The following is a 26975-nucleotide window of genomic DNA, read 5'->3' as shown; positions in this document are numbered from 1 at the left end:
ACAATGGTCACAAACCATGAAGCAGACATGGAGACATGCATCCTTAAAATGGGTCGATGTGAAATTAGTGGAGTGATCCTTTAATTGTGGCAGTTAAGACTTTACTGATGCTTTTTCAGCCAGTCTGGATTTCACACAATCAACATTTCATTTGCACATGACTTAAGAAATTGTAGTAGTGAAACATAGAAGCTTAAGTAAACATGACACTTTGTAATAAAAATGTCACTAACACGCTGTAGTGAACAAGTGAATCAAGGTTGGCTAGAAGTTATGGCAAAGGCCACGCTATCAAGTTTTAACAAACTGCAGCATTTCACAGTCCTACAGTTCTAGTCAGTCTGTAATCTTGACCTCACAAAAAGGCACGCTAACATTTAGAGGAAAGTCATTTAATTAAATAGAAACAAAAGAGGTAATACAAAGTTGTAGCTAATGCACAAATATAGGTGGCCTGTAGATTTCTATGAAAATAGAACCAATGTTTGTATATTTACACAGTTCAGTCAGGAGATGAGAATAATTATTGAAAATGGTCACATTCTCTGTAGAAAAGTCAACAGAAGTCTTCGATCTCTTGTTCCAACTCCTAATAAAACAAAGAAGACAGGGAAAGGACTGTAGATTAGGAACACATTCTTGAGGCAAATGGAACAAAAACAGTGAGTAACACTGGTTATGTTCTATCTTGAGCCAGTGTGTAGCATTATTCATTGGGCGCAGGTGTCTTCTGACCCTGCGATTGTTGTCACGTCTGTAGCTTACTGACAGTCACTGTTAGGTGGTTATTAATTAAACCTGCACTCTTTGACGAGTCACAATATCTTCAGGAAAACAACCCTACAGTTTACTTGGGTTCTTCAGCACAGTCTGACACTAACCTGTATTAGCGCAGTTTTGTTGTAGTCTCGTCTGTGTCTATAGATGCTCTGGCAGAGTAGAGCATACAGTTTCTCCAGCTTGTAGACTTCATAACCGTCAGTCTTGGTTACTACCCTCTCCAACAGCTCCTGGTAAGATGAGAAACAAAGCATAGAATTGTATGCAGAAGACACTGTAGCTTAAAATCCCTCTCTAGGGAGGAAAAATAACAGTATAGACACAGAGAACTGACCAGAAAACACCTTAAGTCATCAGTTCTTAGGACTTTCACACCACAGAAAACAATTCAGCACACACAGACAGAGAGCATCCCACACCTTTAATTTGTCTCTGTCCACAACCAGAGGAGGAGTTTCCTGGTCCAGGATCTGCAGAGCTTTGTCCACATTGATCATCTGCTGCTGCAGCACAGCATTTTTTAGAGCCCGAGTCATTCGCCTCACGTTCCGCTCTGAGACACAAAACACACACAGAGGCAAACACACAAAGTGTTTACACCACTCTAACAGATGACAGACTGCTGGTATATTCACTCTGAGGCTACAAGCACTACACTAATAATTTTCTTTAGCTAGGGATTTGGTGGACATAAGGTCAGATCTTCTCTTTTTTTCCCCACATTTTTAATCAAATGTCTGTCATTATATCAAAGAGGAGCTTTGAGTGTGAGACTGTTAATATCCAACCTGTGCCTGTGTCATCCTCTCCCCTGGCAGCTGCAGAGGCATCTGTGGTTGAGGTTTCTGTTGCTTCCACCTCCACTGGCTCAGCGAGGCTACTCAGCTCTGCCTCCTCCACTGTAACTACCATGCTGTTTTCTTCCTGTTCTACAGACAGACTCTGCTCAATCTGAGTTTCTGACAGATTGAGAATGAGAGTTTCTACTGTGCTAGGATGCTGGCTGTATCTTTCTGTCTTGGTGTGGCTGTCCTTATTAGTGTTCACAGAAACTATTTCACCATTCTTATCTTCACCCTTGTGATTTTCCTCTGACTGCTGAGTAGAAGCCTTATCCACCTTTTCTTTTTCGTTCTGTATCTGGTTTTCATTTTCAGGTTTCTCTTTTTCACATAGGACAACTTCATCTTCAGCAGCTGATTTCCTCTCCTTGTTTTCCTTCTCCTCCTCTTCCTCCTCCTGATCCCTCGCAGCATCCACAAAACTACCTTCCTGAGCTGCTGCAGGTCCTGACTCTGCATCAACCACCATCTGATCTGCCTCAGCTCCATCGCCCTCATCACGGTTTGCTCCTCCTTTCTCAGTGTCATCCTCATCATCTCCATCATCCTCATCCTCATCAGACCCTAGTTGTGCATCATCTCTGGACACATGAGGAGAGGAGTACTTCTTCTTTGCAAGGTAGCCATTGGACCACCGGTTCTTTCGCCGCTTCTTCTTCTGAGCTGGAAGGGCGGAAACATTTTTGTTTTTATTGTCGTCCTTTAACTGAACTATCAAAATTCTTATTTTTTGTCATCTACAAGACTTTTTACCTGTGTGCTTGGGTGTCGTAACAGCAGATGAGCTTGCACTTGGAGTAACTGCAACTGTGATTCCAACCGGCTCCCTTTGTGGGGTCATGTCTGTGACTTTTGCTTCAGCAGGAGATTTGGGCTGTTTTGGAAGAACGTGATAGTAGGAGGGAGCAAATCGTGCATTGGAGCAACCTGTGGTCATAAAACAATGGAAACAAAGATGCGCAGTGCATTTATTAATCTCTGTGTTGTGACTGTTGTGACCTAAGCAAACATTATAATGTATATTCTGACGCTAACAAGATGAGGCTGTGCAATCTTATATGAAATCACAAATGAACTATACATAAAGGGAAAATATTGATAGATGTGCAAGCTTTTACTAATATCTATAAAAGGCTGAGTGCCTTAAATTACTTAAACTAAATTACAGTTAATAAACAAGATGAAATATGGTTGTATCACATTAGAAGCAAAAACCTTAAGAAATTTTCAAAGCCAATTAACATCAGAAACAAAGTCATGTCGACCCTTGGGTGACTACAATGATCTGTATTGGTTAATATTTTAAAACTGAGCTAAGTCACACTGTTAACATGAAAGTAAGTTTCTCTCGAGGTAGGTTAGGACAATAATAACCATGAGTCACACAAACACAGCGCAATGACCTCCTCTTGTTGTCCGTGAAACTTGGATCTCCTCACAGATCTTCTCAAAATCTTCATCCAGTTCATCTCTGATAATAGCGTGGACAGTGTCCTTCAATGCACATGCTCTGTGACGGATCTGACGGTCTGGGGGAAACATCCACACACACATTGCATTAAGCTAACCAGTGACTGTAAAACATTATACTGTACACATTCTCTGTGACCATGATGTATGTGTGTTTTTCACTGCGTGTACCTGAGGGGTCTCTGTCGGGGTTGTATTCAAGGGCATTCTGCCAGATGAGGTCCACGTCTCCGAGAAACTCCTTGACTGTCCCGTACTGATGGAGGTCTATCTTAGAGAGAACTGTTGACAGGTCCATTGGCTTCATGATCACCTCAGCATAATCTGGAACCTGAAACATACGACGAATGTTGAGCGCACAACAACACTGAGGGAAGGGGATCAAACTTCACACTGGATTTGAGCGCACAAACTCTGTTGATATGAGCATTACAACAAGTTGCATTTTCTGACTGGATTCCATATTGTTTTACATTGAAAACTATATTATGCCACATTCACCGAATATATATGACAAACCATTTTAAGATTTAACAGCCGAGTTTGACTATCAGAATAAAAATGACAGACATTAGCAGTGTTATTTTGACTAGTCGGAATTACACTACAATACATACCAGTTTTTAATCAAGATATCTACTACTTTGTTCTGACTCAAAATGACAGTTGGAAATATTTGAATTAATTTTTGACCAGCCAAAATAATTGCCGATATCTACCCTGAATTGTTGTGCATGACACTGTTTGTGAGACTTCCCACTGGATAGTAGCTCACAAAAAAATTTAAAAAGTGTTAGCAGATATAACAGCTGTTGCTGTTGTGGATGAGATTGTTGGAAAAGGCCTTGAAATAGAAAGAGCTTTTCAGCAAGATGCTAGTCAAGAAAAAGAGCTTTGTTCATTAGAGACTCGTGGTTTAAATTTACTAAAGCTTTGGCCTAAGGCTGCTCTGACATGGTAACAAAAAGGCTTGCAATATGTGGTTACAGTTTCAGCACCATGGTCTGTTTGAGAGTCAGGTTGGCTCTACTTCCGCCTCCCACTTGCCACAGTTTCAGATGCAACTGATATCTGAAACAGCATTTTGCCTAGTCAAAACTTGAATTGTGAAGACATCTGTAATTACATTTTGACAGGTAGAATTACAGTTTGAAACATCTACAATGTCATTTTGACTCTTTTAAAACTTAATTTAAGATATCTCAAAATGACAATATAGGTAAAGTGAATTAAGGGGATTTAAAGATACCTCAAATTTGAATTATGACTAGTCAGAATTAAATTATATCTGACTGGAATTACCATATTTGCAAGTGAATTGTTTCCAGCATCCAACTAAGAAAGTGTATAGTAAAAGTGGCTAGGAAGAACGTAATCGTTTCTATCTGAAATGTTAGTTTTGACCAGGATAAACTGAATGATGGATAACTACAATACATATCCAGTCTAGCTATAAACAAATTGCTATACTCTTCCTGTGTCACTGATGTTTAAAGAGTGGTAGGTGTGTGTGTGTGTGTGTGTGTGTGTTTGTCTGATGGCATGACTGAGTTACACACACACACCAAGCAGAGGCTACAGCAGATGAAATTTGGCTTTAGCTGCATTTGCACAACATTTGGCAATGTAGCTCAGTCCCACAGGGTTGTTTCTAAGTTTGGATGTGGTTATTTGTGCTTTAGAGCGTAATTGCTGTGGAACAATCAGAAAATACAGTTTTCTTCCTCAATTCATTTGTTTTTCCTACTAACATAGCTCCCTCTTGTCACTCACTCTATAGCTCATTGAGCTGGGCAAAAGGGGCCTAGTTTGAATGTTGTGTTTACAAACAGTAACCAAAAACTCTCTGCATGATATACCTTTAAGGGCTACCATCTGTAGGTAAATGTGTGACTACTCTGCCCCCTAGTGGTTGTATCAAAAAAAGACACTGGAACAGTGCAACTGTCTGCCCATCGTAATCATCACTTCACTCACTCGAGATGTTAGGAAGAGACGTTAAAACAACAAAGAATGCTTGCCTGATGGGAAACAAGTAAGGCAGTGTTACAGAAGAATAGAATATAACAGAGCAGATACCTCCTCTAAATCCACAGGCTTCGTAAAAGCCTTAAACCGTTTATCTTGGGACAGGCGGTTGGTGACATCACGTAAAAAGAGACGAAGCTCCCTGAGGGTGCCTTCCTCCTGTTCCTCCAATCGCTGGATCTCCTCTTTTGTGAGCTGACGAGGAGGAGGTGGAGGGGCGACTGGAAGCACCTCTAACGCGTGGAGTACTGAGGAAAGTGAAGGGTGGGCAGATTAATACAGTGTAAGAAGTGAAATACATTGCTGTCTGTCTCTAAGTGTAGCCCTGGACAGGTCGCCAGTCTCTCACAGGGCTACACTTAGAGATAGACTGTCTACAACAATGTTCATCCTAAATTTAGGAGGCACTAAAGCACCACAAAGCTAACTTAGATTTTGTATTTTATTCCCCAAAGTCATCTATTTCTCACCAGCTTTCTTTCTTGAGGCGGGGGCCTTAGCAGCCTGATTGAGGATTAGATCTTCAAAGAAGGCTCTTCTTTCTCGACTCGTGGGGACCTGGACATGGAAGACCTCTCCATACTCAACCCGAAACAACTCCTGCACCTGAGAAGAGGAAGTAAGAGGTAGATAAAGTTCCTTTTTGTAGATGAATGCAGGTCTACATGACCAAGAACCTTTTTACATAAAAAAAAATTAAATAAAAATCAAATGTATCAACATCTTCGCTTCATCCTGCAACTCTTTTTTTGTCTCCCCAAACATTTCATACCTCCATGCTGAGTTGGTCATAATGGAGGTTGCAGGTAGCCAGCAGTAGTATAGGAGAGAAGGCAGGAATGGAACTCAGCAGGCTCAGGAAGGTAGCTCTTAAGGCAGGACCCACTGTTTCCCACCACTGTCCAATGTGAGGGATATACAGGATACTGGGAGAGGTCCGCTTAGCTTCAACAAAAATCTGCACAACATATGACACATGAACACTAGTTTATTTCACAAGTAATTACAATAGTTGGATATAAAATCTAGAGAGAGTCATGGCATAGTACTTTAACAGAACCTAAAATAGGCAAGGCTGACACATAAAATTAAATGTAGATTTGGAGAACACTGTTGTTTTTTGTTCGATGAAAACCACATCTATATATACAACATGTACGCCTTTTGGCTGACAAACTAGATGGTGCCAGGTGTGGTTAAACATCCAAATGGCCTAAAGTGTTGAATATATAAAAAAACAAAAGCAAAAATATTAAATTCAAAATTTTAAATTACTACATTTAGGGTATCTGTGTCCCTCTATTAAACGTTAGCCTGTTAAAATCACAACGAAGTATAACATGCACATCAGTTATATTTAGAAAACATTTGTACAAACACTGTCAAAGTCTAGAGTTTACCAATATATATTTATAGGAAGTACCACTGTGATGCTAAATAGGCCACTAGTTGGGGTGTGCTTCATTAAAACGGGCTGACACCTGGCTACACTAGTCTGGGGTCTGGATGCAGCTTCATACTCTGCTATCCTTGCTTTAAGTGCTCTAGTTTTTTTCCTACATTTGCAAGATGGCATGAGCATTTTCTTGCAGAATAAGATTAGCCTCTCTTCCCATTTCTCAGTTAGTACATTCTCGATTCTTTTCCTCGACTCCTCTCCCCGCTTTAGGCCCTTCCACAAGAGATGTGAAAGGACGGAGCACAAAAAGATAGACATGCATAGAGAAGTCAAGGCAACAGGTATTACAAAAAGTGAGAGGGATAAGGGAGAAGACCCCAATTTTCCACCATCTGTCTCAAGTTTGGACAGCATTTAAACACTACTTTGGGCAAATCTTTGACTTCATTTTAAGGAAGTGGATAAGAGCCCAAAATCTGCTGGTATTATAGTCAAGTTTTTTCAAGATCTTTACTGAGAGCTGTTGGATCATAATTTGTGGAAGTGGAGATTTTTCTTTTTTATAAAAGCACTTTTCCTGTTTTTGTACAGGTGAATCTGTCTCTGGAAATTGTTTTTTTGTGGCATGGAGTGAGCTTGCACGCAATCCCCCTTTCCTCTCTGATATTTTAGAATTTAGACCAGTCTGAATAAATGATGAAGAATGTGAAATTTCTCACAAAAGTTGAAATAATTGTAATTGGTGGCAAAAACATAAACTTACAAGGGTGCTCAATTATCTAGCATATTACTGTGGATTCCTATGTTGGGTAACATGGATATTGTATAAAGAAAAAAACTTATGATCATTTTGACAATTAGGTCAAGTTAAAATAATATAATTGGAGGTTTGTCCTATCCCAAACATGAGGATTTTATTGTTTTTTTGTTTAGTTTTTACATCACTGTAAAATAAATACTTTTGCTTTGTAGGTCAGAAAAACTAAGCAATTTCAAAACATTATATTACATGACATTAAAATATGATGGCTCATTCACCCCTGCTCTCATCACTAATCTTTCACACACACAAGTTACAACGCATTTGTTTGTAGTACATATTTATCCCCACTGCCCATGAAACTAGGAAGCGGGGCCCATGAACTACAGTCGATGTGGCAGCCATTTTGGCCAGTGAGGTCCATTTGAAAGAACACACTGAATTTGACAAGGCTGCAATAGCAGACAGTACCTCCAGACCTACAGGGGGCCTGATTTTAAAGACATTCTTGATGGAACCTGAATACAACATCAGATGAATTTGTTGACAACTATTTACAGCGTCTTTATTTACCAATGTTTCACTTTTTGAACACTTTACCTGAGCGCAGGTTTCTTCTGGTGCAGTTGCACTGGCTCCGAACAGCACGGCCATGTCTAGTGTGTACACAGTGAATTTCTCAAGAGCATGAAGAAGAGCAGGAGCCAGGTGGGAGCTCTGACCGGAGCCTGGTCTGCCCTCCAGCAGCAGTCTGGGACGGTAGGATGTCGGCTGGCTTAACACACTCCTATACAGTGAAGATGACAAGAGTGACTGAGTTGGATGAGGCGATGAGGAGGTTTCAGAGAGTTTATTAATTTGACGAAATGGTCGTCAGTAAGATCTGGGTCAATGACTACAGATGGCCCAGAACCCTTACAACATAAAATAAACAAAGACAAAAAGCAACAAAATTAGACAAATACATGCCCCCAAAACTACATAGTGTAAACTCAAAAGATACAGTTTGAAACAATGCATTTTAGCAAATAATGACCATCATATCTTCATCTATTGACCTACCTGTTGAGGTTTAAGAGACCGTTAGCAGCAGATGTTTTGAGTTGGGAGTGAGAGGTCTGTCTGCTGGAGCAAATCTCTGAGTCTTCTTCATCACTGAACATCAGCTCATCCTCAGACACACCACAGGGGAGATCTGGAAACAGACAAACACATACGACTTATTATACATATCTATGGGAAAGACTGCTGTGTGTTTGCTTTTACAGAAACATGGCTCCATGACAACATCCCAGACGTTGGGATGTTCCGGGCGGACAGACAGGCAGCTAGCTCTGAACTTTTCCAGAGCTGCTGCAGGAGCAGGACACTGAACATTGTCAAGGGCTCCTCACACCCTCTCCATGTTTGAACTGCTGCCATCAGGCAAACGTTTCTGGAGCACTGAAGGAAGAACCTCCAGACTGATCAACAGCTCCATTCCACAAGCTGTCAGAATGCTGAACTACTGATCCGGATATGCACACGATTCTCTATTTAATTGCTTTTAGTTATTGGATCCTGGAGAAATGCTCTCTCATCTTGTTTGCACCACTGTTGTATGTACAGCAAGGTGACAACAGACTATATTTGATTTTTGATTTGATTTGATTTTGTTTTTGACCCTCCCAGTCACCGTTGCAACTTCTCAAAATTGGTGGTGCTCGGACCCTAATGAATGTATAAACAAAGCAAGAGACAAAGGTGAAGCAGGATGATACCTTGTTCTCTCTTCCTCTTTAAGCCCTGCTCAGCATGTGGGAACACTCTGCTGACTGTGTGCAGGATGTTCTGCAAGGCAGCACTCAACAGAGGGCGAATGGCAGGTATCAGGGCCTTGGCTGGAGACACTACTGCCCTAAAAAATAAATAAAATAAAATAAAATCACAATTAGCACAATATTTAACAATACACAGGAACCAGGCTTGGAGGCTGTCAGAGCAAGGTTTACACTCTAGAACAAGAGATAACAGAAACACTAACACTACAAATTAACTAAAGTTACACTGCTTCTACCTCTGGGCAGCTGGCACCATCTTGGACATGGCGCACATAAAGTCTTTGTTAGTGATGGCAATGGAATTGACATCAAGTACAAGCTTCTGTGACGAAGAGTAGATCTGTGGGTAGCGACGCCGCAGTGCACACAGGGCCGCCTCTGAACACACTGCCTTGATGTCTGCTCCACAATAACCTTCAAAACAAACAGCCTGTTAATGCCCACCAAAACAATTAGCAAATATTAACCTGTATATCCAATAGCAAGCAGCAGGTCTGCACATTACATAAAAAAAATGACATTGTGATATTTAGTTTTTATACAATCTATACTACAACATGAAACATGTCAACAAACTCAGTGTCTTGTAAATAAAGTTTAAAAACAAAACAAACTCTCTATCCAAGAACCTTGAAATCTCAGTTATAGCAGAAAGACTTCTCTTGTAGATTAGTATTTAGAAAATGATAACTGTGTAAGTTGTCTTTATTTTTCTCTTTTTGTGTCAAGCAATTGAGACAATATAAGGCTCTCTCGAGGTAAATGGTGCAATTAATACGTAAATTGCTCAGGCAAAAATCACACTATAAATACCATTGTTGGGTCTTAACCCCAATACATAAACTTGCTAGAATAATTTGTAACAACAACCATGTTCTCTCTCTCTCTCTCTCTTTATAGCAAGGCACAATGGCTGTTTAAAATGTGCTACATAAAAAATAATAACTTGGCCTAACTTGACAAAAGAATTAAAAGACCTATGTTGAGTTTTTACACTCATTTATATACTATGGACAACTCAACTGAAATGTTATTTTTGTACAGGGGTATTTTACCAATAAAGCTAGATGTATGTTTCACGAGTTGTTGCTGAAGAATATGTTTTTATCATTGCATGCAACATACCAACACATTTATCTGCCAGTTCCTCCAGAAAAGCATCAGAAGGTGGTGGGGTCCACTGCCTGGTGTGGATCTTCAGAATGTCCTTTCTTGCCTGTCATCAAAATAAGATCACAAAATTTCAAGTTCAGTTTTTGTTCTTTTTCCACCAGACGGTGTTGCTTACTTTCATGCATGCAATTACAAAAACATCCACTAGCAGGGTAATATAATTAATAGCCCCTGACCCCTTGAACTACAAACAAGTTAAGAACAAGTAGATTTTAATAAGACGACGGTTACATGTGAAGAAGTTGCGATGCATACGAGAAACTGACAAAAATGACCAACTGCACATTAATGACTTCGCTTCACATTACATTACACATTATCTGAAGATGTATTATAATTTGACTACAACTCTTTAGTGATCTCTGCTAAGCTTTGACATTTCTCACCTCTCTGTCTGGCAAGCCAAAGAGGAATTCTCTGTCAAAGCGTCCTGGTCTTCTTAGAGCTGGGTCAATGGAGTCCAGTCTGTTTGTAGCTCCAATCACAACAACTTCTCCTCTACTGTCTAATCCATCCATCAGAGCCAGGAGGGTTGACACAATGGAACTACAAAGACAAACAAAAAGATAAAGATTATGTTTTAGTTAAACTTTGGTTCAACACCATCCTCCCTGTAACAAAGAAAATATGCACTGATTTCAAACTCCAACAAAGCATAAATTAGCAGACGTGCTGTATAGAGCAAGGAGTGAGACTGACCTGTGGATCTGGTCCTGACGGCTGGACCTTACTGGAGCCAAACCATCAATCTCATCAAAGAAGATAATGGATGGACGCATTTGATATGCCTAGGAAGAATTCAGTAAGAATTTTCGTCAGTTACAGATTGCAATAATGTCACGCTAGATAGTTTAATCGACACAGTTTAGTTTTGTTCTTTTCTTTTTTTAGTTTTGTTTAGTTATTTTAAATATACATATTATTATTATTATTATTTTAAATACACAAGTTGAGGTCACAAATGTTTTCTGATATTTTAAGCGATGAGTTCAGGTCTCCAGAGTACAAACATTTCGATTGCACATACAACCAAACAGTCTTATTGGTTGCATCAGTGCACATTGACATTTAGCAAGTCTGTCTGGGAATCTCTTTGGTAGTAGACAAAAATCAACAAAGCTTACATTACCATACCCTATTTCACTTGTTTTTCAGCCACACACCTGTCTGAGTCGTGTACACAGTAACTAAGCTTTCCTATGTTCAGCCACCTAGCTGGCATGTAAGGTGTTTATTAGCAAATTGTGGCATTTATCGATGCATGTGAGATGTTTACTGAACAGTGGTAATCTGTAGACTGTGTCCAAAGCATGCCTGGGAATGATGCGTTTTGCCTTTGAAGCATCAATATTTAGAAAATAAAATGCTGAACATAATGTCTCCAAGAAACTTGTCCTGTGCTATGACAAGTGCAAGGACGGCAGCATTTCAGCACCACTCATCAGTAAACCCAAGCAGTGGGGAGTCAGAAGTGACACATTTAGTGCTGTTTATAATATTGCTAAAGAAGAGCTACCTTTTAAGTCCCAGATCATCCTTATGATAGAGAATGGGCACAATGTACAAAACCTTTAACTTGCTTGTACTTTATAATCATCTAAATGTGTTTTTTTTAAAAAACACAGACTGACACAAAAAGGCTTAAAATGTATTATTCAGTATGAAAAATTTAAATGAAAAAGGGCAACTAATATATAAAGTTATTGTGAGGTCTTGGAGTTCATGTTTTTCCAGTAAACAGTTACACTAGCAACAAAGGAAAATAATTGCATCTACATCCATTTGAAAAAGGGTTTTGTCTGGTGATGAGGAGTTGAGTTTACCTGGTCAAACAGCAGTCGTAACTGCCTCTCAGATTCTCCCACCCATTTACTGAGGCAGTCAGCTCCTTTCCTCATAAAGAATGACACCTTTCTTTCCCCCTGACTGCACTCATTGGCCAGTGCTCTGGCTACGAGGGTTTTCCCAGTTCCTGGTGGCCCGTAAAATAGACAGCCCCTGAAGACAAGACAAAACCAGAAAAATGCCTTAGGAGGAGGTAAGACTGAGAAGAGATGGGACAAGCAGAGAAATAAGGAAAGTGCAGTAGGCAAAGAGTGACATAAAAGCATGCAAAAGAGAGAGAACGCTAAATGCAGGAAACACACAGTCACCACTGGAGTTTGGAAAAAGACCAGAAAATACTTGGAGCTAATTTTCTCTCTCAAAGTTTCTATAACAAATGCTGTATCCATTAGTTTGTTTCCTCAAACTTAAAATGAAAAGTCACAGGTTTGAAATTTGATTAAAAATTGTAACAATTTTCTGAAGATATACATTTATAATGTATTTATGCCAATTTACACCACATGTAGATAAAATAAGCCAATGAGATATCAAGACAATGCAACTACTACATTTGGAAAAAATTCAATCATAAAAAAAACTGTCATGCTCTCATGACTTTGTCTTATGAAAAATTCCTACTTTTAACTGTCAACTTAAAAATACTGGGCTGCAACAAAAGGGAGCATGAACCCATCGTTTCTGAACCCTTAATTAAAATATAGAACCACGGATTTTATAAACCATGTATAACACTAATTGGTGACATTTTCATATATTCAAACAAATATGATGCAATTTCTCTTGTTCACAAGGACACGTTGTTTACCTGGGTGGCTGTATCTTGAACCTCTCGAAGACCTCTGGGTAGAGCAGAGGGAACACCACCATCTCCTTCAGTGCCGAGATGTGTCTGCTCAAACCTCCAATGCTGTCAAATCGCACCTGAATCAGGTGCAGAACAGGGTGATGTTAGAATTCCTCTCATTCCTCCTTCATATATACATTTCCTACTACAATATTTTTTAAAGATGCAAAATATGATGGTTTTTTTGTGCCATATTTTATTTGGAAACAAGGATAATATTCTGGTTTATACCGTAATGTATACCATCCTGTTTTAAAAGAAAGATTATTTTGCACCTATCTGTGCAGCTTACCGTCTTGTCTATGTGCATGGGATCCACATCAGCGAGGCTGGCTCCAATCTTCATCCTGTCCTTGTGGATCCCCAGTAAGTCTTCCTTCACAAGATTCATAGGTAGACATCTACAGGAAAAAATGTGGAAAACACTCAGTCAGTATTTACTGACTCGTTGGTCCCACTCTATCTGTAAATATTGCCACAGGAAGTCCTCATTACATAACAAGATAATGAGTTTTGACATCGCGCAGCATGTTTTGACAAGAACACAGGAGCACAACTCAAGCAAGTGCACCTGCAGAGCCTACAATTGACAAAAGCTATGCCACTGGTTTAACCTATTAACAATTACAATAATTTGATAAGCTAAAGGCATGCATTATTCAGAACAGCAGATTGATTTTTATATTTTGATTGTCTTTTTTTGTTTTTCTTTTCAGTTTGTATTTCTTTCTCAATTTTACACTTGTATGCAATTCTCTGTTTTATTCCTGTAATTTCAGAGTCCAGTTGTGAGTAAGTTCTTTCCTCCTCTTTACACAACAGACTGCAATCTTATGTGAATAAAATGTCTGCCAGGTCACAAGGGTTATCAAGAATTTTTCTTTGTGATACATTTTCAAACTTTGCGTTTCTTATTATTCACCTTTTCATTGCAATAATTTAAATGAATAATAATGAAATAAAATGAACTGCAGACTGTAAACCTGCTCTGTGCATCCTTGGATATGAAATCATTCGCTGAGGAAAACTGCTGCTGTCTACCTGCGGTTGTGCAGTATGACAACTGCTGCTGATGCTCTTACCTGTTGACCGACATGCTCCTGTTCTTACTCCTCCGTCTCTGGAATTTCTCATCGTCTGAAGAGGAGGACGTGGAGTCGCTGCTGTGGATGGCATGTCTCCTTCTGTAAAGTTAAAAGATGCAACGACAGCTTAGTTTAAACAAGCACATTGAATGGCATGTAGGTGAGTCATTCAACAACACAGAAATGAATGCACAAAGTCTGACAAACCACATACACATCACCATAAGTATCACAGTCTTTGATATGCAGAAACACTGTCTGCTGATACAACAGGAATAACAAAAAAAGATCATATCTGATTTGCATCATGTGCAACAATCACATGATGGGCTACTCATTCAGCCACTTTAAATGAAGCCGTTACCTTCCACAAAACCCGACTAACACATCACCTGAACAACACATAAGAAATTCTTGACTTACAGAAGTCAACCTCAAGGCTCTGTGATATAAATCAATCGTACAAAATGTAGTTTTTCATTCTCTCAATACTTACCACAGTATAAATAACCATAGTGCAGCTCAAATGTGTCACCTACCAACAACCACAGTGCTAGCAAAGACAGACAGCACCCCAAAGACAAACTACAGACCAACTAAGAACACCGACAACAACAAGTAGTGAGGGTCTTACCTCTCAGAACTACTCCTGAGGGTGGGAGGAAGACATTCAGAAAAGGAAGAGGAAAAAGAGCAATTTTGGGATGGTTCGGACATGCAACGATAGACCATAAAAGACAATGGTATGACCCATAACTGTAGGAGTCAAAAAAATCTTTAGAAAGAAATTCACTTGAAGTTTTGGCCAAACTCCTTTCTGTGGAACTGACAGAATGAATGTGTGAGTTATGAGTAAGTAACAAAATGTAACAGCTGTGTGTCTGCATAACCTGTGTGAGTAAGAAAAGTAGACAATGCAGCTGCTGCAACATTATCACTAAGAAGCAAGTAATATCTGTAATTTGCACAAGTTTAAGAACCACTATGGTTGCGACTCCTTTCTACATAGCGTATTAGTCAGAACATTTTTGCTGATTGTTACAATTAATTGGAAGACTATTGCTTAAGTGCTACTGAGACAAGAAATCTATTGATAACAGTTTGTGTTGTTTCTAAAGATCAGATTAAAGTGAGGCGACAGAGCTGTTGTACTAACCTGCTGGTTCTCCTTCTGTTGTAGGGGCTCCTGGGGGCGGTGGAGCTGAATCTGAACCTGCGTCTGGTAGGAGACGCGTGGTCCTTGAAGTACATGCTGCGCTTTCTGGGCTCTCTGGGTTCTGATGAAAGATCAACAAATCTCCTCAAACAATGTTGCTACCAAAGTACAAAGTTCAACGTTTGATCAGTGACTTGATTCATAGCTCTGAACAGAGGCAGTACCATCTTGTGGTGCCTGGTAGCGAACCACAGTCTTTCGCTGTCTGAAGTCGTAGCGCTGCTGGTTTTCTTCTTCCTCATCCTCGCCATCCTCATCATCTTCATCGTCTTCTTCCTCCTCGTCATCCTCTCCATCTTCTTCCTCCTCCTCTTCATCGTCATTATCATCTTCATCCCCTCCTGTGAAATAAACAAAACAGATCAAAATATGAACCAAGTAAGAACACACCAAACCTTGTCATCAGAGGACACCATAAACAAACACCAACAACTTCCTCATAAAATTCCTGTCAATAGTAGTCGTGGTTCTAAGATACATAAAACACTTTGTGAAAGACGCACTGGAAAGCTGGTTGGATAAAACAATAAATCAGGTAAAACTGAGCAACTCAACTCAGCAACTTCAACAAAAATATGTAAAATGTTATGTCGGACTCATTTTTTCTAAAACAAAAAGGTCAACAAATAAGTTTTTTGAAGTTATATGGAGATAGCCATTAGAACTTAAGGTGAAGAAAATACACTTGGGCATGCAAGTACTTGTTATATCAGTAGCATGTCTGTTAGTAGCGTGTGCCCTCAATGTGTAAAACTCTCCAGAACTGGATAAACCTAAATCACCTTGCTTTATACAGTTCTCTTCAGTTGTGTCCCTAATCCAACCTTAGTCTTCTCACCTTGATTCTCCTCCTCAGTTTCTTTATTCTCCACATTCGTCCTCAGAGACCTTCTCATTCTGACACTGGCGTACACGCCCAGCTGCTCAGAGGACACAGATGATTAAGTGACCTGTTTGAAGCTTGCTACACATTACTAATATGCAAAATTCTCTCTATAAACACTATGATAACAGAATATGACATAGAGGTTAAAATTAAACAGTGAAATTTCCTTTGTGAGTAATTACCTCTTCTTTAGCGTCTCTGTCCCTGTCTCTGCTCCTCAGTCTGCGTCTCATCTTCTGCATGTCATCCATCTTTTGAAGAACAGCTTCGGCAGTGCTGAGTGAGAGCAGTGAGAACCAGATTTTCATTAAAGTTTATCCCTAGACTAATTACGCTTTAGATTAAGATCAAAGCCCACAGTCTACTTAATATGTTAGTTTATTTGTTAATTTGTCTTATACATATTTTCTTTTTTTTACTGACGCAGCAGTGGAAGGTGCCAAAAGAAGCTGGAGTCAATGTGGCTGGACTCACTTGGTGATGAGGCGATCATACAGCACTGACTGGTTACGGGAGTCCAATTTGTATCTGGTGATTCGGGAGCTACGTCGCACTGAGCGATCTTCCTCCTCCTCCTCCTCCTCTTCTTCCACTTGTCGGCTCTGTAGGTTAAAACGACTTCTTTTGGGAGTAGATGAGCCTTCCACTTCATCTGGAACATCTGGGGTGCCAACAAGAGCTTGTTTTTGTTATTGTTATAAAGTAGTATTTAACTATCCTACAAATGTGTATTTTAAATAAATTATTTAATTAAGAAATCTGTGCTGTACCTGCTTGCTGTTTAGCACTAGATGCTTTTCCTTCTCTCTGCAGCCTGGAAGATTTCCTGAAGACATACAAGAGATAGGAAACCAAAAATCAGTTTGTGTTATCTTACAAAATGTTTGTGTTCTAAAACTGTGCACAATTTATCTAGTAGTTAACAAAAATCATTGGAATCGACAGCAGAATTTGCACTGACTTTGTACAATAGGGCTTGACAAAATGTAGGCATGATGCTACCAACAAAAGTATAAATTATAAAGCAAGCCATACAATTATTAGTATTTAGGCTCCAGCCTTGTTACATCAAGTTTAAAAATTTTTCCTTGACTCGTTCCGTGTGCAAAAACAGATTTTGCATGCAACTGGTGAACTTTGGAGGAACACAAATCTTAGACAAAAAAAAATGGTATTGGAGAATTTTACTAACACAAATATATAGAATTTTGTTTTTACAGTTGTTGAAAAATTTCTAGAAACTAAAGTGCATCTGCCTTTATTACATTGCCCTATCCAACGGCTTAGTGTGCAACCAATTTTCCACATTTAATATCTAACCTGCAGGTCTACAGGTAGAGGCATGTCAGCTAAATAACAACACTCATAACTGGTTGTCACAGTGAGTGGACCTGGATTACCTGGTGCAGCAGCCTCCAACCTTGTCTTCATCCACAGGTGAGCTGGTCGTTGGCCCCATGCCAGCAAAAGAGACCTCTAAATTAACTCTTTGTCTTCTGGTCCTCAGAGAGTGATGGAGACCACTTCCCTCCTCCTGCTTCATATCAGCATGTCCCTGACACAGTCACAAAGTGTTTATAGTTTACAGCACATATAGTGAAAACTGAAGTTATCATGGGCATGGAGATCTGTGCAAAACTGAAGTGTTTAGGATACAATGTAATAACTACTTAGTGCAATTTACTACAATGATTACTGAGATATTCACATACAGTATTATCAATGATTTTATTGATGTCGAGACATTCCCTCACATATACTCACTTGGATTTGCATTTTAGTTTAGTATGCAATTGCTAATCTAATATATTCTATGGCATACAGTTCAAATATGAGCCATGAGGGAAACATTTAGGATAAATACAATTCTATCTTCTCATAGGTCCGCCTCATAGGTGCTGCTGCTGACCTATATCCCTGCCATGTATCTCAGATGTTGTGTTGTTTATGCTTTAGATATAAGTTATATAAAAGTAAAGCAACACATTAATCTCAAATTATACTTTTTAGTGTATGGTCAACATAACAGGGCACCAGTGTCATGTGTGTATGCGTAAGACAAGATATGTTTTTAAACTGATGACAAGGTTTATCCAAAGTTTAGGAAACACTAATTTAGTGTTTATGTTACAGTGTTTATGTTTTGTGCTGGTCTGAGATAAAGGTTGCTAAATGATGGAGTTACTGAAAGAATGAATGAATGAATGAACAGACGCCCATCAAGTCTGTACAACGCCATATATCATCTGTAAACACCACCTTGCTTACACAGGTAACTTGATGACCTGGTCTCTCAGCGAACAATACTGTTGTTTGACCAGAGTACTTAAAAAAAAATACACTAGGATCATTTGTGTGTAATTTTGAAAGTGACGATTATAAATGCTCATTACAAGAAAATCTAGAAAAGCCCAATGTCTATACGAGTATCAGTAAAATACTACGGGAGATTACTGTTGCACAATCAGATCATTTATCAGTAGCTCAAAGGCTGAGAAGTCTGTTTGCTAGTTAGCTTAGCAAGCTAGCAAAACTAGCATAGCAAAGTTGCGTTCACAGACAACTTATCCACCGAACAAACGCCCCTCTTGATATCAAACCAGCTGTCTGGACGTGTGTTCTCACATTTGCCGTGTTGTTTTCAGGGCTGCTAAAGCTGTCATCTGCTCCTCGGGAGGACCGGGTCAGCCGGGCAGACTTTCTCTGCGACGCGGGAAGCAGCGACAGAAACTCGGAGCTTGTATCCAACTCCATTGACCTCCTCTTCGGAGTAGTTGCTCCCGGCTCAGCTCCGACGCCGCCGCTGCTGCGTAGTATCACCATCTTGCCTCCTAAACGAGCTTATACTCGCATGAACGACGGACAATCAGACGATAATCCACCTATAAACGCCTGGCGTTTACGGTACCGCCAACATAACCCGGATAACGGTAAATATCCGCCAGCTGACACACACACACACGAGCTCCTCACTAAACCCTTGATTTCTGGCGCCATAAACGTCATCAGAGGTTATGAGGTAAGCAGATACGAGCTGCCGCTGGGAAAAGTAGACCCTCTGGCAAACCTGCAGATGAAGCCAGTTAGTTAAAGTACTTTTATTTTCATCACATCGGCAGTAGAGCGAGTTTTAATGGAGGAGGTTTTATCATTACCTCACCAGTCGTAGTATTTTTTAAACTATATACGAGCGGAGGAATACATATCTACTTCGAAAAGGTGTCCCGGTTGATGTTAGCGCGCGCTCCGTTTTAAAGTGCGCGCTCATTTACGTGAATAGCATGTTCATAGTTTTCCAATGTACAATACACCTGCTTTTCGCTGCTATTTCATGACAGAAGTATATTGATTCAAAACACGGAGTCACCGTCTGATCATTATCTTTTATTGGAATAAGTGACAGATACCAGAAAAGAAGATACAAACTCTAGAATTGTTTCTAGCTTGAAAAAAAGAGAGTACATCATGTAAAACTGCTGTACAGGCAACCAGAACCTGACTGTAAAATCTCAAAACTTTCCATTAGATCCTCACTACTTGCTTCCTTTTGTTTATCCTTCCTAGTGTTGTTTGAGGATTCCAGATAATTAGATCACCCTCTGACAGATGTAAAACTAAGGCTTTGACTTGGTGTCATTTCTATTTAATTTGCTTTTTGTGCAACCAGAGGCCATTTATCACCCTAAACAAGCTGTAGAATTTTGAACAAATGCAGAATACAACAATGCTTGTCTTCTAAAATCCAGTGCATTGCCTTTGCAGTGGTAATGAGCAATAAGAAAACTAGGATTCAATGGAAGACTTGAGATTTCACTCATCAGAGCCCACATTCCTTTTCATTTGCACAGTAGCCAACCGCCACATTTCACAATACCAGGGTATGCGTTAGACAACAAAGCCAATTAGTTATTGTAACATGATTCTGCCATCTCACACCCCCTGATGGAGGCAAGTTAATAGAATCATGCAGCCTCTCAACAGGCTGCATGATTCTGTCATGTCACATTAATATTCTTCAACACGGTTAAGTTATTGTGGGCGTCCTCAGGTTGTTTTTTTCCTTGGCCAGAAAAAGTTTGACCATAACACAATGTGGAAATATTGTGGTTGACAGGCTAAGTGATGAGACCATTGGCTACTGCGCAGTTGTGTCTTTGTCTTGAAATGTGGCCAGAGAGCCCCGTCACCAGAGATGGTGTGTTCACGCAATGGCTGCCAGATAGTCTTTCACCTCCGCTGGGGTGAGTCTTTTGAAGCCTGCCTCGTTACAGATCCCCACCTCAATGTTCTCCTCTGTCATCTGACCCTCAAAACTTTCCTGAAACACAAAAAGTATAAAATGTGCATAACTCCCATCAAAAGGAAAGACACGGTAACAGTGAAGACAGATTGTAATGGTTCAAGATGTATTTTAAAATTGCAAATGGCATACCTTCAGTGTCAGGATGGCTGTGTGGATGGCATCTTCCAGTTCCAGATCATTGTTATACCTTGGGAATGAGATCAAAGTGGTCATCATAATGTATATCATTGTCATATCTAAATTATTCCAACAGTATTTCAGGACTCAAAACTGTGTTAAGAGCATAGTGCAAAAATGATTCACATTTTAATTTCTGGCACTTAGCTATTCATTACTATTTCACTCAAAATGGCTCAAACGTGCTGAAAACTGCCTCAAAATGAAACTATGTGTGAGACATACTACTCCATATACACTCCTACATATATGTCATGATCATTGAGATACCCATAGTAACCATACAGAGTCCTTGCTCTGACAGGTGAAGTCAAATTACCTTTTCTCAAGGAATGTCTTTCCATTAACGTAGTTCTTTCCCATGGCTGTGGCTTTCCATGCAAAATATGCACCCTGTCAAACACGAACAGAAGAAAAAAGGATAGCAACATAAGCCTCTGGCATATATAGCCTATTGAATATAATCAATTATCTCATTTTGAGCTGTGAAATCTCTCTGACTAAAGATCAGAATTATTTCATGGCAAATGTGAAAATAAACAACACATCATACAGAGGGGTCTGACTGGAACAGGTAGGGGTGGTCTTCATCCCATCCGGCTATCAGCAACGACACGCCAAATGGACGCACTCCACTAGATTGAGGAAGAGAAAGACAGTTTGAATGACTTTGTATAAGTTTAGGTCACACACTGACCTCAAGGATTCAAGGATTCAAGGTCTTTTATTGGTCACAAACAGAGTTATACATGGTATAACGCGCACTGAAATGCCCTGTCCAAATGACAAAATTAGCAACACATTTTTACTAACATGAGCTAAATGCTGAGAAAACAGAGAAAAATCCAGTGATGGTCATATTCAAAATGTGAACGTTTATCTGAACGTATCCTACCTCTCAAGCACAAAACATATATCACAGTGTGTGTAGTAGTATATCTCTGTGCATACCCACCCAGACTGTGTGTACTCCTGCATTACAGAGGCCACTCTCTGGACAAGCTGGCCCGTGGGAATTGGCTCCTGGTAAACCAGGAAGTACTGTTGTGCCAGCTTCCGGGCTCGTCGCACTAAAACCCTACAAAAGAAACAACTCATTAATCCATTTGTGAATGTGAGATTCAGTAGTCACACTCTGTGTAACATCTTCTGGACTCACATACAGAGCCTTGAACATCAAAGAAGAAAACACAAATATAACTGTCCGGAAACCCAGGTAGCAACCTAAAAACTTTAAAGATAACAGCATACTGCATGGTCCGGTAAAAGGTATAAAACAAATACAGTGTGATGAAATGTTCACACAAGCAAAACATCCATTATTTACATTTATCAGACTAGAAAAAGGCTAGTGTAGGATAAGTGTTGCTATTTTTTGGGTCTACGGCTGCATTTGGAAGCAGTAGGACATCACAGCAACACCACCAAACAGAAGTTAAGAAAGAAAAACTGTTTACGAACACACAAAAAGTGCCCACCTGTAGTCAGGTCCCATGCCGCTGTAGACCATGCCTATGTGTTTAGTGATTGGCTCCACTTTATGGACACTCTGTTCATCATACAGGATGGACTTTTGTTTCTTCTCTGTTGCCAGGACAACTCCATTGGAAGCTAAAAAAAAAAAAAAACCCAAAGAGAATCTTCACAAATCTTAATAGTCAATTTTTTAAAGCAATTTCAACTTTTTGAAAGAGTCTGGTTGCTGTTTAGTCTTGTATTCTTCTTCCATATATTATCAGAATTCCCAACTTGTCCATAATAAAGTGAGGACAAATAGGCAACAACATTTCAGGAATAATACATTCAGTTTTACGTTTTAAGTAGGGGTCGATCGACAAGTGTTTTACAAGGAGTGACATTGATTCTGTTTATTAGTCATCACCGTACATATTTACAGTCAAATTTAAGAATAACACAACACCCTTCCCCCCAAAAAACTTTGTAGAAAGCTCTTATTTCCTCATGTTTTACATCTGTTTAATTAAACATTTTCAAATGAACATTTTTAATGGAAAATAAAACGTTCCTGATAATCCTTAAACTCGTAAACAGCAGATCTTACATTTACATTTGATCATCCGAACAAATAATTTGTCTACCCCTTATGTTAAATTGCCCTTTTGCAATGAATACACTGGATGAGATTATAGACTTTTTTAGGGCAATGTATTGTGCTGCACTGCCTAAAACCATCTCACACCAAATTCACGTAAAATAAGTTAACATCTTTATTCAACAGCGATGCATGAATCCCCAAGTCTTGTGGCTTATCTTTGGTTCAAAACTCTCAGTAAAATATGATCCGCAGGTTTCCAGGTTTCCTTACCTTTGATGCCAACTGAAGGTGCTCCGGCTGCGACTGCTGCCAGGGCATATTCAATCTGGACCAGTTTACCCGATGGGCTGCAGGAAGAAACACGAGATGCTGCATTATTATACAGAGGTGGAGGGGGCATTAACTAAACTGAATGCAGACACAGCAACTATTTTAGTTTGCTACTCAGAATTAGCGTAAAATAACCAATTACACGAAACTGAAAGTAAAAGCTAAAACAACTGACTCATCTGAGCTAAGTTCATGCTAGCAAGCTATTGTCTAAAATGTCAACATTAGAAACAGAATCGTTTCTCTCTATTCGGCTACTGTGTCGAACTAAAAAAAAAAGCGAGTTTTAATGACTTGAATCCGAAATGAGTCTTTTGATGGTTTAGTTTAAACCCCGGTTAGCAGCCATGCTAACAGTCGACGCTAGCCGATTCATTTACTCGGCAATGACAGTGCATCAACTACAACGGCTCCCAAACGACATCTTCCTAACGAAACAGAAAGCGGCGCATACATTTGCTGAAACTGCTAAAGAAAAACAGTCACTGCGTGGTACAAGTTGATGTGCCTTCTTACAATTTTAACAATATTTTGACAAAGTTTACCTAAATGTGGTGAGGGAGAAACTATATCCTCGTTCCGCCATCTTGTTCTTCTTCTTCTACTCTGTGCGGACTGGAGGGTTGTCAGTCCGGTTAAGAATGTAAAGCGCCACCTGCAGAACATCATGTAAAATAAGACAGATAAGAGTGAGCGAAAACTACAAACACAGCATGCAAATTGTCTGCTTTTTTGACATAAGGAAAAAACAAACATCTCTTTTTTTGTTATGGTTGGAGCAGAGTTAATACGGTTCAGTTGTTAATAACACGTTTTTGAGCGTGTTTTTGACCAGGTGACTGAGTGGGGCTTTACAGGATAGTTTTCAGATAGTGTGACCAGTACACAGGCACTCCTTTGACCAGTCAACCTTAAAATGCATTTTTTTTAAAAACATGTATGGCATAAAAACTGAATTTTAGGATAGAAATCAATATGCTCTAATTGTGTTCTTAAAATGCTGAATGTTATAGCTAAGTGAAACCATGCATACGTGTAGATATCAGGGGGGTGCAAGGTTTTTCCTTAACATAAATAAAGATCATCATAAATTGATGCAGAAAAGACATATATTTACCAGAAATCCTAGGGGGTCGTGCGCAGAATCCTCCAACGAAACCTACACCTTTTAATAACATAGCCCTAAGACAACCGAGGCAAGGGCTGATTTTTTATTTTTTTTTGTACTGAACTGTGCTGACAAAACATGACAGTTTATCGAGGGCAGACTTGGCTCCGTCGGTGAGTGTAGTTCGACGTTTTCACCGCTACGTGACAGCACATCCAAATCCCGCCTTATCTGCCGGAAAATAAAAAAAAGACGAAGAAGAATAGTTTGCTGTCGCGGTTTAATGACGTCAGAACCTCAGTGACCGTGAGCTGTTTGACATGTTGTAAGGAATAGCAGCGTGCTGCTTGTGAAAATGATGAATTTAACGTCTTTAGTTCAGAGCCTCAGATGCTCATTGCTACGTATTGAAAGCAGACTTCTGCAGGCGGCCGGACTAGACACACACCTGGGTGAGTTTACCGACTGGAGCAGCATTAGCTAATCTTGCTATATCGAAAGATTAGCTAAATGTCATGTAACTCAGATTCAGTCAGTTTCTCTCAAGCTTTAACTGGCTGTATTTTTTTTTTCATTCCTAGCTTTGTCTTCTTCATACTTTCTGTTAGCTGTTTTTGTGTGTTCTCTTTCCATATTTTAATTTTTATTTATCAATGCGTGTTTTATTGCTTATTTTTAAATTGTATTTGTCTGTAGCTAAACTCTGACTTTTGTATTTTTAGTGTTTTCGTTTTCTTGTTGTGTCCAATGTTAACGTGGCATTAATTTTGCCCTGCTTTGTTTGGCTTTACTGTCTGGGTTCCTGTTGTCATTTTGCCTTCTGGGTGTCCTGCTTTTGCTTTGTCCATCAAAGCACTTTGTACACCCTTGTTTTTACAAACTATTTCATAATGTTTTTGTTTTTATTCTGGTCTCACCGGGCTAAGTTTTGTGCTAGAATGGTAACAACATTGCTTCCCTTCTGCCTGCAGGTCCAGCGCTGGCAATAAATGGCCCCAGCCTCCTTCCTCAGTTCGACCAGGAGCTGGAGGAGCAGCAGAGCCCAGAACAGCCTGATGGCCTCCTCGACGGCATCCTATGGATGGCAGCTCCCAAGAAGAGACGCACGATAGAGGTCAACCGCACCAGAAGGAGATCTGACAGCAAACGACTAAAACTCCAGGTACACTTGAAAGGCCTGAGATCATCTCAGAGGGTCTTTTCACACCAAAAGCAAACTGTAACAAATTTTGTGTCACTTAGGGCTTAAAAGTCTAGCAATTTTAAACCAAAAATTTAAAGCAATACTATAAGCAAATTGAAAAGGCAGCAGTTTAGGACATATGTCTTGCAGTGCATCTGACCTAGAGTTATAGAATAAAATAGAACTTTATTGATTCCTTTGGTGGAAACCTCAGGAAAATTGTTGTAGCTGTTTTAACTGTCATGTCAGTACTTTAAAACATTTCTGCTGCCATCCATGTAGAGTTTATTAACTAAGTACAGTGAACCAAGGCTTAAAATTTGATATTTGTGAGTCGGGGGAGCACGTCATCGCCACAAGTTGAGCAGCTGGGTGTGAGTGGGGCGATTTCCACATGCCACACTATGGGCAGTTTCATTGCAACCAGTTCTTCAGGAGAAGGCAGTGTTGCTGTTTATTTTATTGGTGAAGTTTCAGACATTTCAACTTGAATCAAACCATAAAAATGGCCATCAAAATATAGATTGGATTTTGTTTGATTCAGTTTTATATATGGGATTTTGGAAAAAGTGACACTTGAAATGAATTTAATTGCACGTTACAATTCCCAGGAGACAATATTAAAACAGCACCACAGACTCAATTGCCTGACACTGCCGCTTTGTTCTCAATGATTTTATTGGTGCATAAACTTGTGCATAATCTCTGTGTAACAGTTCACCTGCTTGCTGGACAGAAAGGTAATTAGAGTAGAAATGTTCCCTAAAATCATAAAGCCAATCAGAGGTTTTAAATAATGAAATAAAAACTAAGATTAAACATTGCAGATGTTGTATGTTTGCTGGTGTTTTCAGTGTAAAAACATAACTGACAGTATCCTAAAGCAATATTTGATTCAGTCTTACTCTGTCTATCTCTCTCAGAACAACATCGGGCCGTGTCCAGAGTGTGGCCACTTGAAGCAGAAACATATCCTGTGTGGCTTCTGTTACGCTAAGGTGTGCAGGGAGACTTCTCTGATTCGTCAACAGATTAAAGCAATGGAGGGCGGCCCGCTGAGGGCTCCAGCCGTAGAGACTGTTGTCGTGTATGAGGGTGAAGCACCGAGTCAGACGGACAAAGACAAGAGAATCGTGGAGATGCCCAGGAAGAGGCCTGCCTGGTTCAGCGATTAAACATGAGTTATTAAGGCTGTGTGTGTGTGTGATACATACCTGAAGTTTGATGCAGGTGAACAGTATATCAGTGAGTAATTCAGTTATTGAAGAAAGAATTGTTTGTCATTTTTTTCATCATAGACAAAATTCATCTTCTTGTTTGATCAGAACTGATAAATATCTGAACATCAGGGGAACATTTTCATTCATCTCTGTGAACATACTGTTTCACTAATTTGTGGATTAAGCAGAAAGTATCCACCAAGTCTTTGGAGTTGTTGAGTTCATGTTTTTGTTTTTTGTCACAGTTTCAACTGATTGTCAGACTTACAGGCAAATCTGTCAGACTTTTGATGGAGAGAAATTCCCTGCAGTATATTTGAATGTTGGCAATAAATCATTATTTGGGAAATAAACCTGCTTTGTTTATCTGTAGTTGCTTGGTTAAATGTGAACAGCTGCTTCTATGAAACAGAGCAACTGTGTTTATGCACTCTTCCTGTGCTAATG

At 39.6% G+C, this 26975-nt stretch overlaps 3 protein-coding genes across 3 annotated transcripts; 1 reads left to right on the top strand and 2 right to left on the bottom strand.

The window, feature by feature from the left end:
• Nucleotides 1-84: 84 nt before the first annotated feature.
• Nucleotides 85-19156, bottom strand: atad2 (ATPase family AAA domain containing 2). Its single transcript, XM_008286900.1, has 29 exons — nucleotides 18777-19156; nucleotides 17552-17706; nucleotides 16922-16977; nucleotides 16626-16812; nucleotides 16334-16427; nucleotides 16104-16185; nucleotides 15430-15606; nucleotides 15206-15326; nucleotides 14047-14148; nucleotides 13257-13365; nucleotides 12926-13041; nucleotides 12096-12270; nucleotides 10972-11060; nucleotides 10659-10818; nucleotides 10225-10315; nucleotides 9336-9513; nucleotides 9040-9176; nucleotides 8342-8474; nucleotides 7880-8066; nucleotides 5893-6078; nucleotides 5591-5726; nucleotides 5172-5368; nucleotides 3264-3423; nucleotides 3026-3151; nucleotides 2376-2549; nucleotides 1569-2285; nucleotides 1200-1333; nucleotides 882-1010; nucleotides 85-589 (listed from the first exon to the last, which is right to left on the bottom strand). The coding sequence occupies exons 1-29, from the start codon at nucleotides 18972-18974 to the stop codon at nucleotides 557-559; spliced, it is 4539 nt and encodes a 1512-aa protein (XP_008285122.1). The 5' UTR covers nucleotides 18975-19156; the 3' UTR covers nucleotides 85-556.
• Nucleotides 19157-19520: 364 nt separating this feature from the next.
• On the bottom strand, nucleotides 19521-23644 carry psma2a (proteasome 20S subunit alpha 2a). Its single transcript, XM_008286901.1, has 8 exons — nucleotides 23563-23644; nucleotides 22958-23034; nucleotides 22110-22242; nucleotides 21587-21709; nucleotides 21185-21266; nucleotides 20951-21024; nucleotides 20584-20641; nucleotides 19521-20469 (listed from the first exon to the last, which is right to left on the bottom strand). The coding sequence occupies exons 1-8, from the start codon at nucleotides 23601-23603 to the stop codon at nucleotides 20353-20355; spliced, it is 705 nt and encodes a 234-aa protein (XP_008285123.1). The 5' UTR covers nucleotides 23604-23644; the 3' UTR covers nucleotides 19521-20352.
• Nucleotides 23645-24396: 752 nt separating this feature from the next.
• Nucleotides 24397-26881, top strand: mrpl32 (mitochondrial ribosomal protein L32). The gene is made up of 3 exons (XM_008286902.1): nucleotides 24397-24577; nucleotides 25097-25287; nucleotides 26232-26881. Exons 1-3 carry the CDS (start codon nucleotides 24481-24483, stop codon nucleotides 26481-26483), a joined length of 540 nt encoding a protein of 179 aa, XP_008285124.1. The 5' UTR covers nucleotides 24397-24480; the 3' UTR covers nucleotides 26484-26881.
• The last annotated feature ends 94 nt before the right edge of the window (nucleotides 26882-26975 follow it).

Source organism: Stegastes partitus, unplaced genomic scaffold, assembly GCF_000690725.1.
Source record: "Stegastes partitus isolate 25-593 unplaced genomic scaffold, Stegastes_partitus-1.0.2 Scaffold475, whole genome shotgun sequence".
Lineage (NCBI taxonomy): Eukaryota > Metazoa > Chordata > Actinopteri > Pomacentridae > Stegastes > Stegastes partitus.
The sequence above is the reverse complement of the archived record's forward strand: the minus strand, read 5'-3'. Positions and strand labels throughout refer to the sequence as shown.

What these genes read in the sequence shown, in the direction of transcription:
- psma2a (XM_008286901.1), bottom strand. Translation starts at nt 23,603, where the DNA reads ATGGCGGAACGAGGATATAGTTTCTCCCTCACCACATTTAG. An exon ending in ACCTTCAGTTGGCATCAAAG is followed by an intron (nt 22,243 to 22,957) that starts GTAAGGAAACCT and finishes TTTTTTTTTTAG; the next exon opens with CTTCCAATGGAGTTGTCCTG. An exon ending in AAGACATTCCTTGAGAAAAG is followed by an intron (nt 20,642 to 20,950) that starts GTAATTTGACTT and finishes CTCATTCCCAAG; the next exon opens with GTATAACAATGATCTGGAAC.
- mrpl32 (XM_008286902.1), top strand. Translation starts at nt 24,481, where the DNA reads ATGATGAATTTAACGTCTTTAGTTCAGAGCCTCAGATGCTCATTGCTA. An exon ending in CGGACTAGACACACACCTGG is followed by an intron (nt 24,578 to 25,096) that starts GTGAGTTTACCG and finishes TTCTGCCTGCAG; the next exon opens with GTCCAGCGCTGGCAATAAAT. An exon ending in GCAAACGACTAAAACTCCAG is followed by an intron (nt 25,288 to 26,231) that starts GTACACTTGAAA and finishes TATCTCTCTCAG; the next exon opens with AACAACATCGGGCCGTGTCC.
- atad2 (XM_008286900.1), bottom strand. Translation starts at nt 18,974, where the DNA reads ATGGTGATACTACGCAGCAGCGGCGGCGTCGGAGCTGAGCCGGGAGCA. An exon ending in TATGATCGCCTCATCACCAA is followed by an intron (nt 16,428 to 16,625) that starts GTGAGTCCAGCC and finishes GCTCTCACTCAG; the next exon opens with CACTGCCGAAGCTGTTCTTC. An exon ending in GGTCTCTTAAACCTCAACAG is followed by an intron (nt 8,067 to 8,341) that starts GTAGGTCAATAG and finishes TTCACTGTATAG; the next exon opens with GAGTGTGTTAAGCCAGCCGA.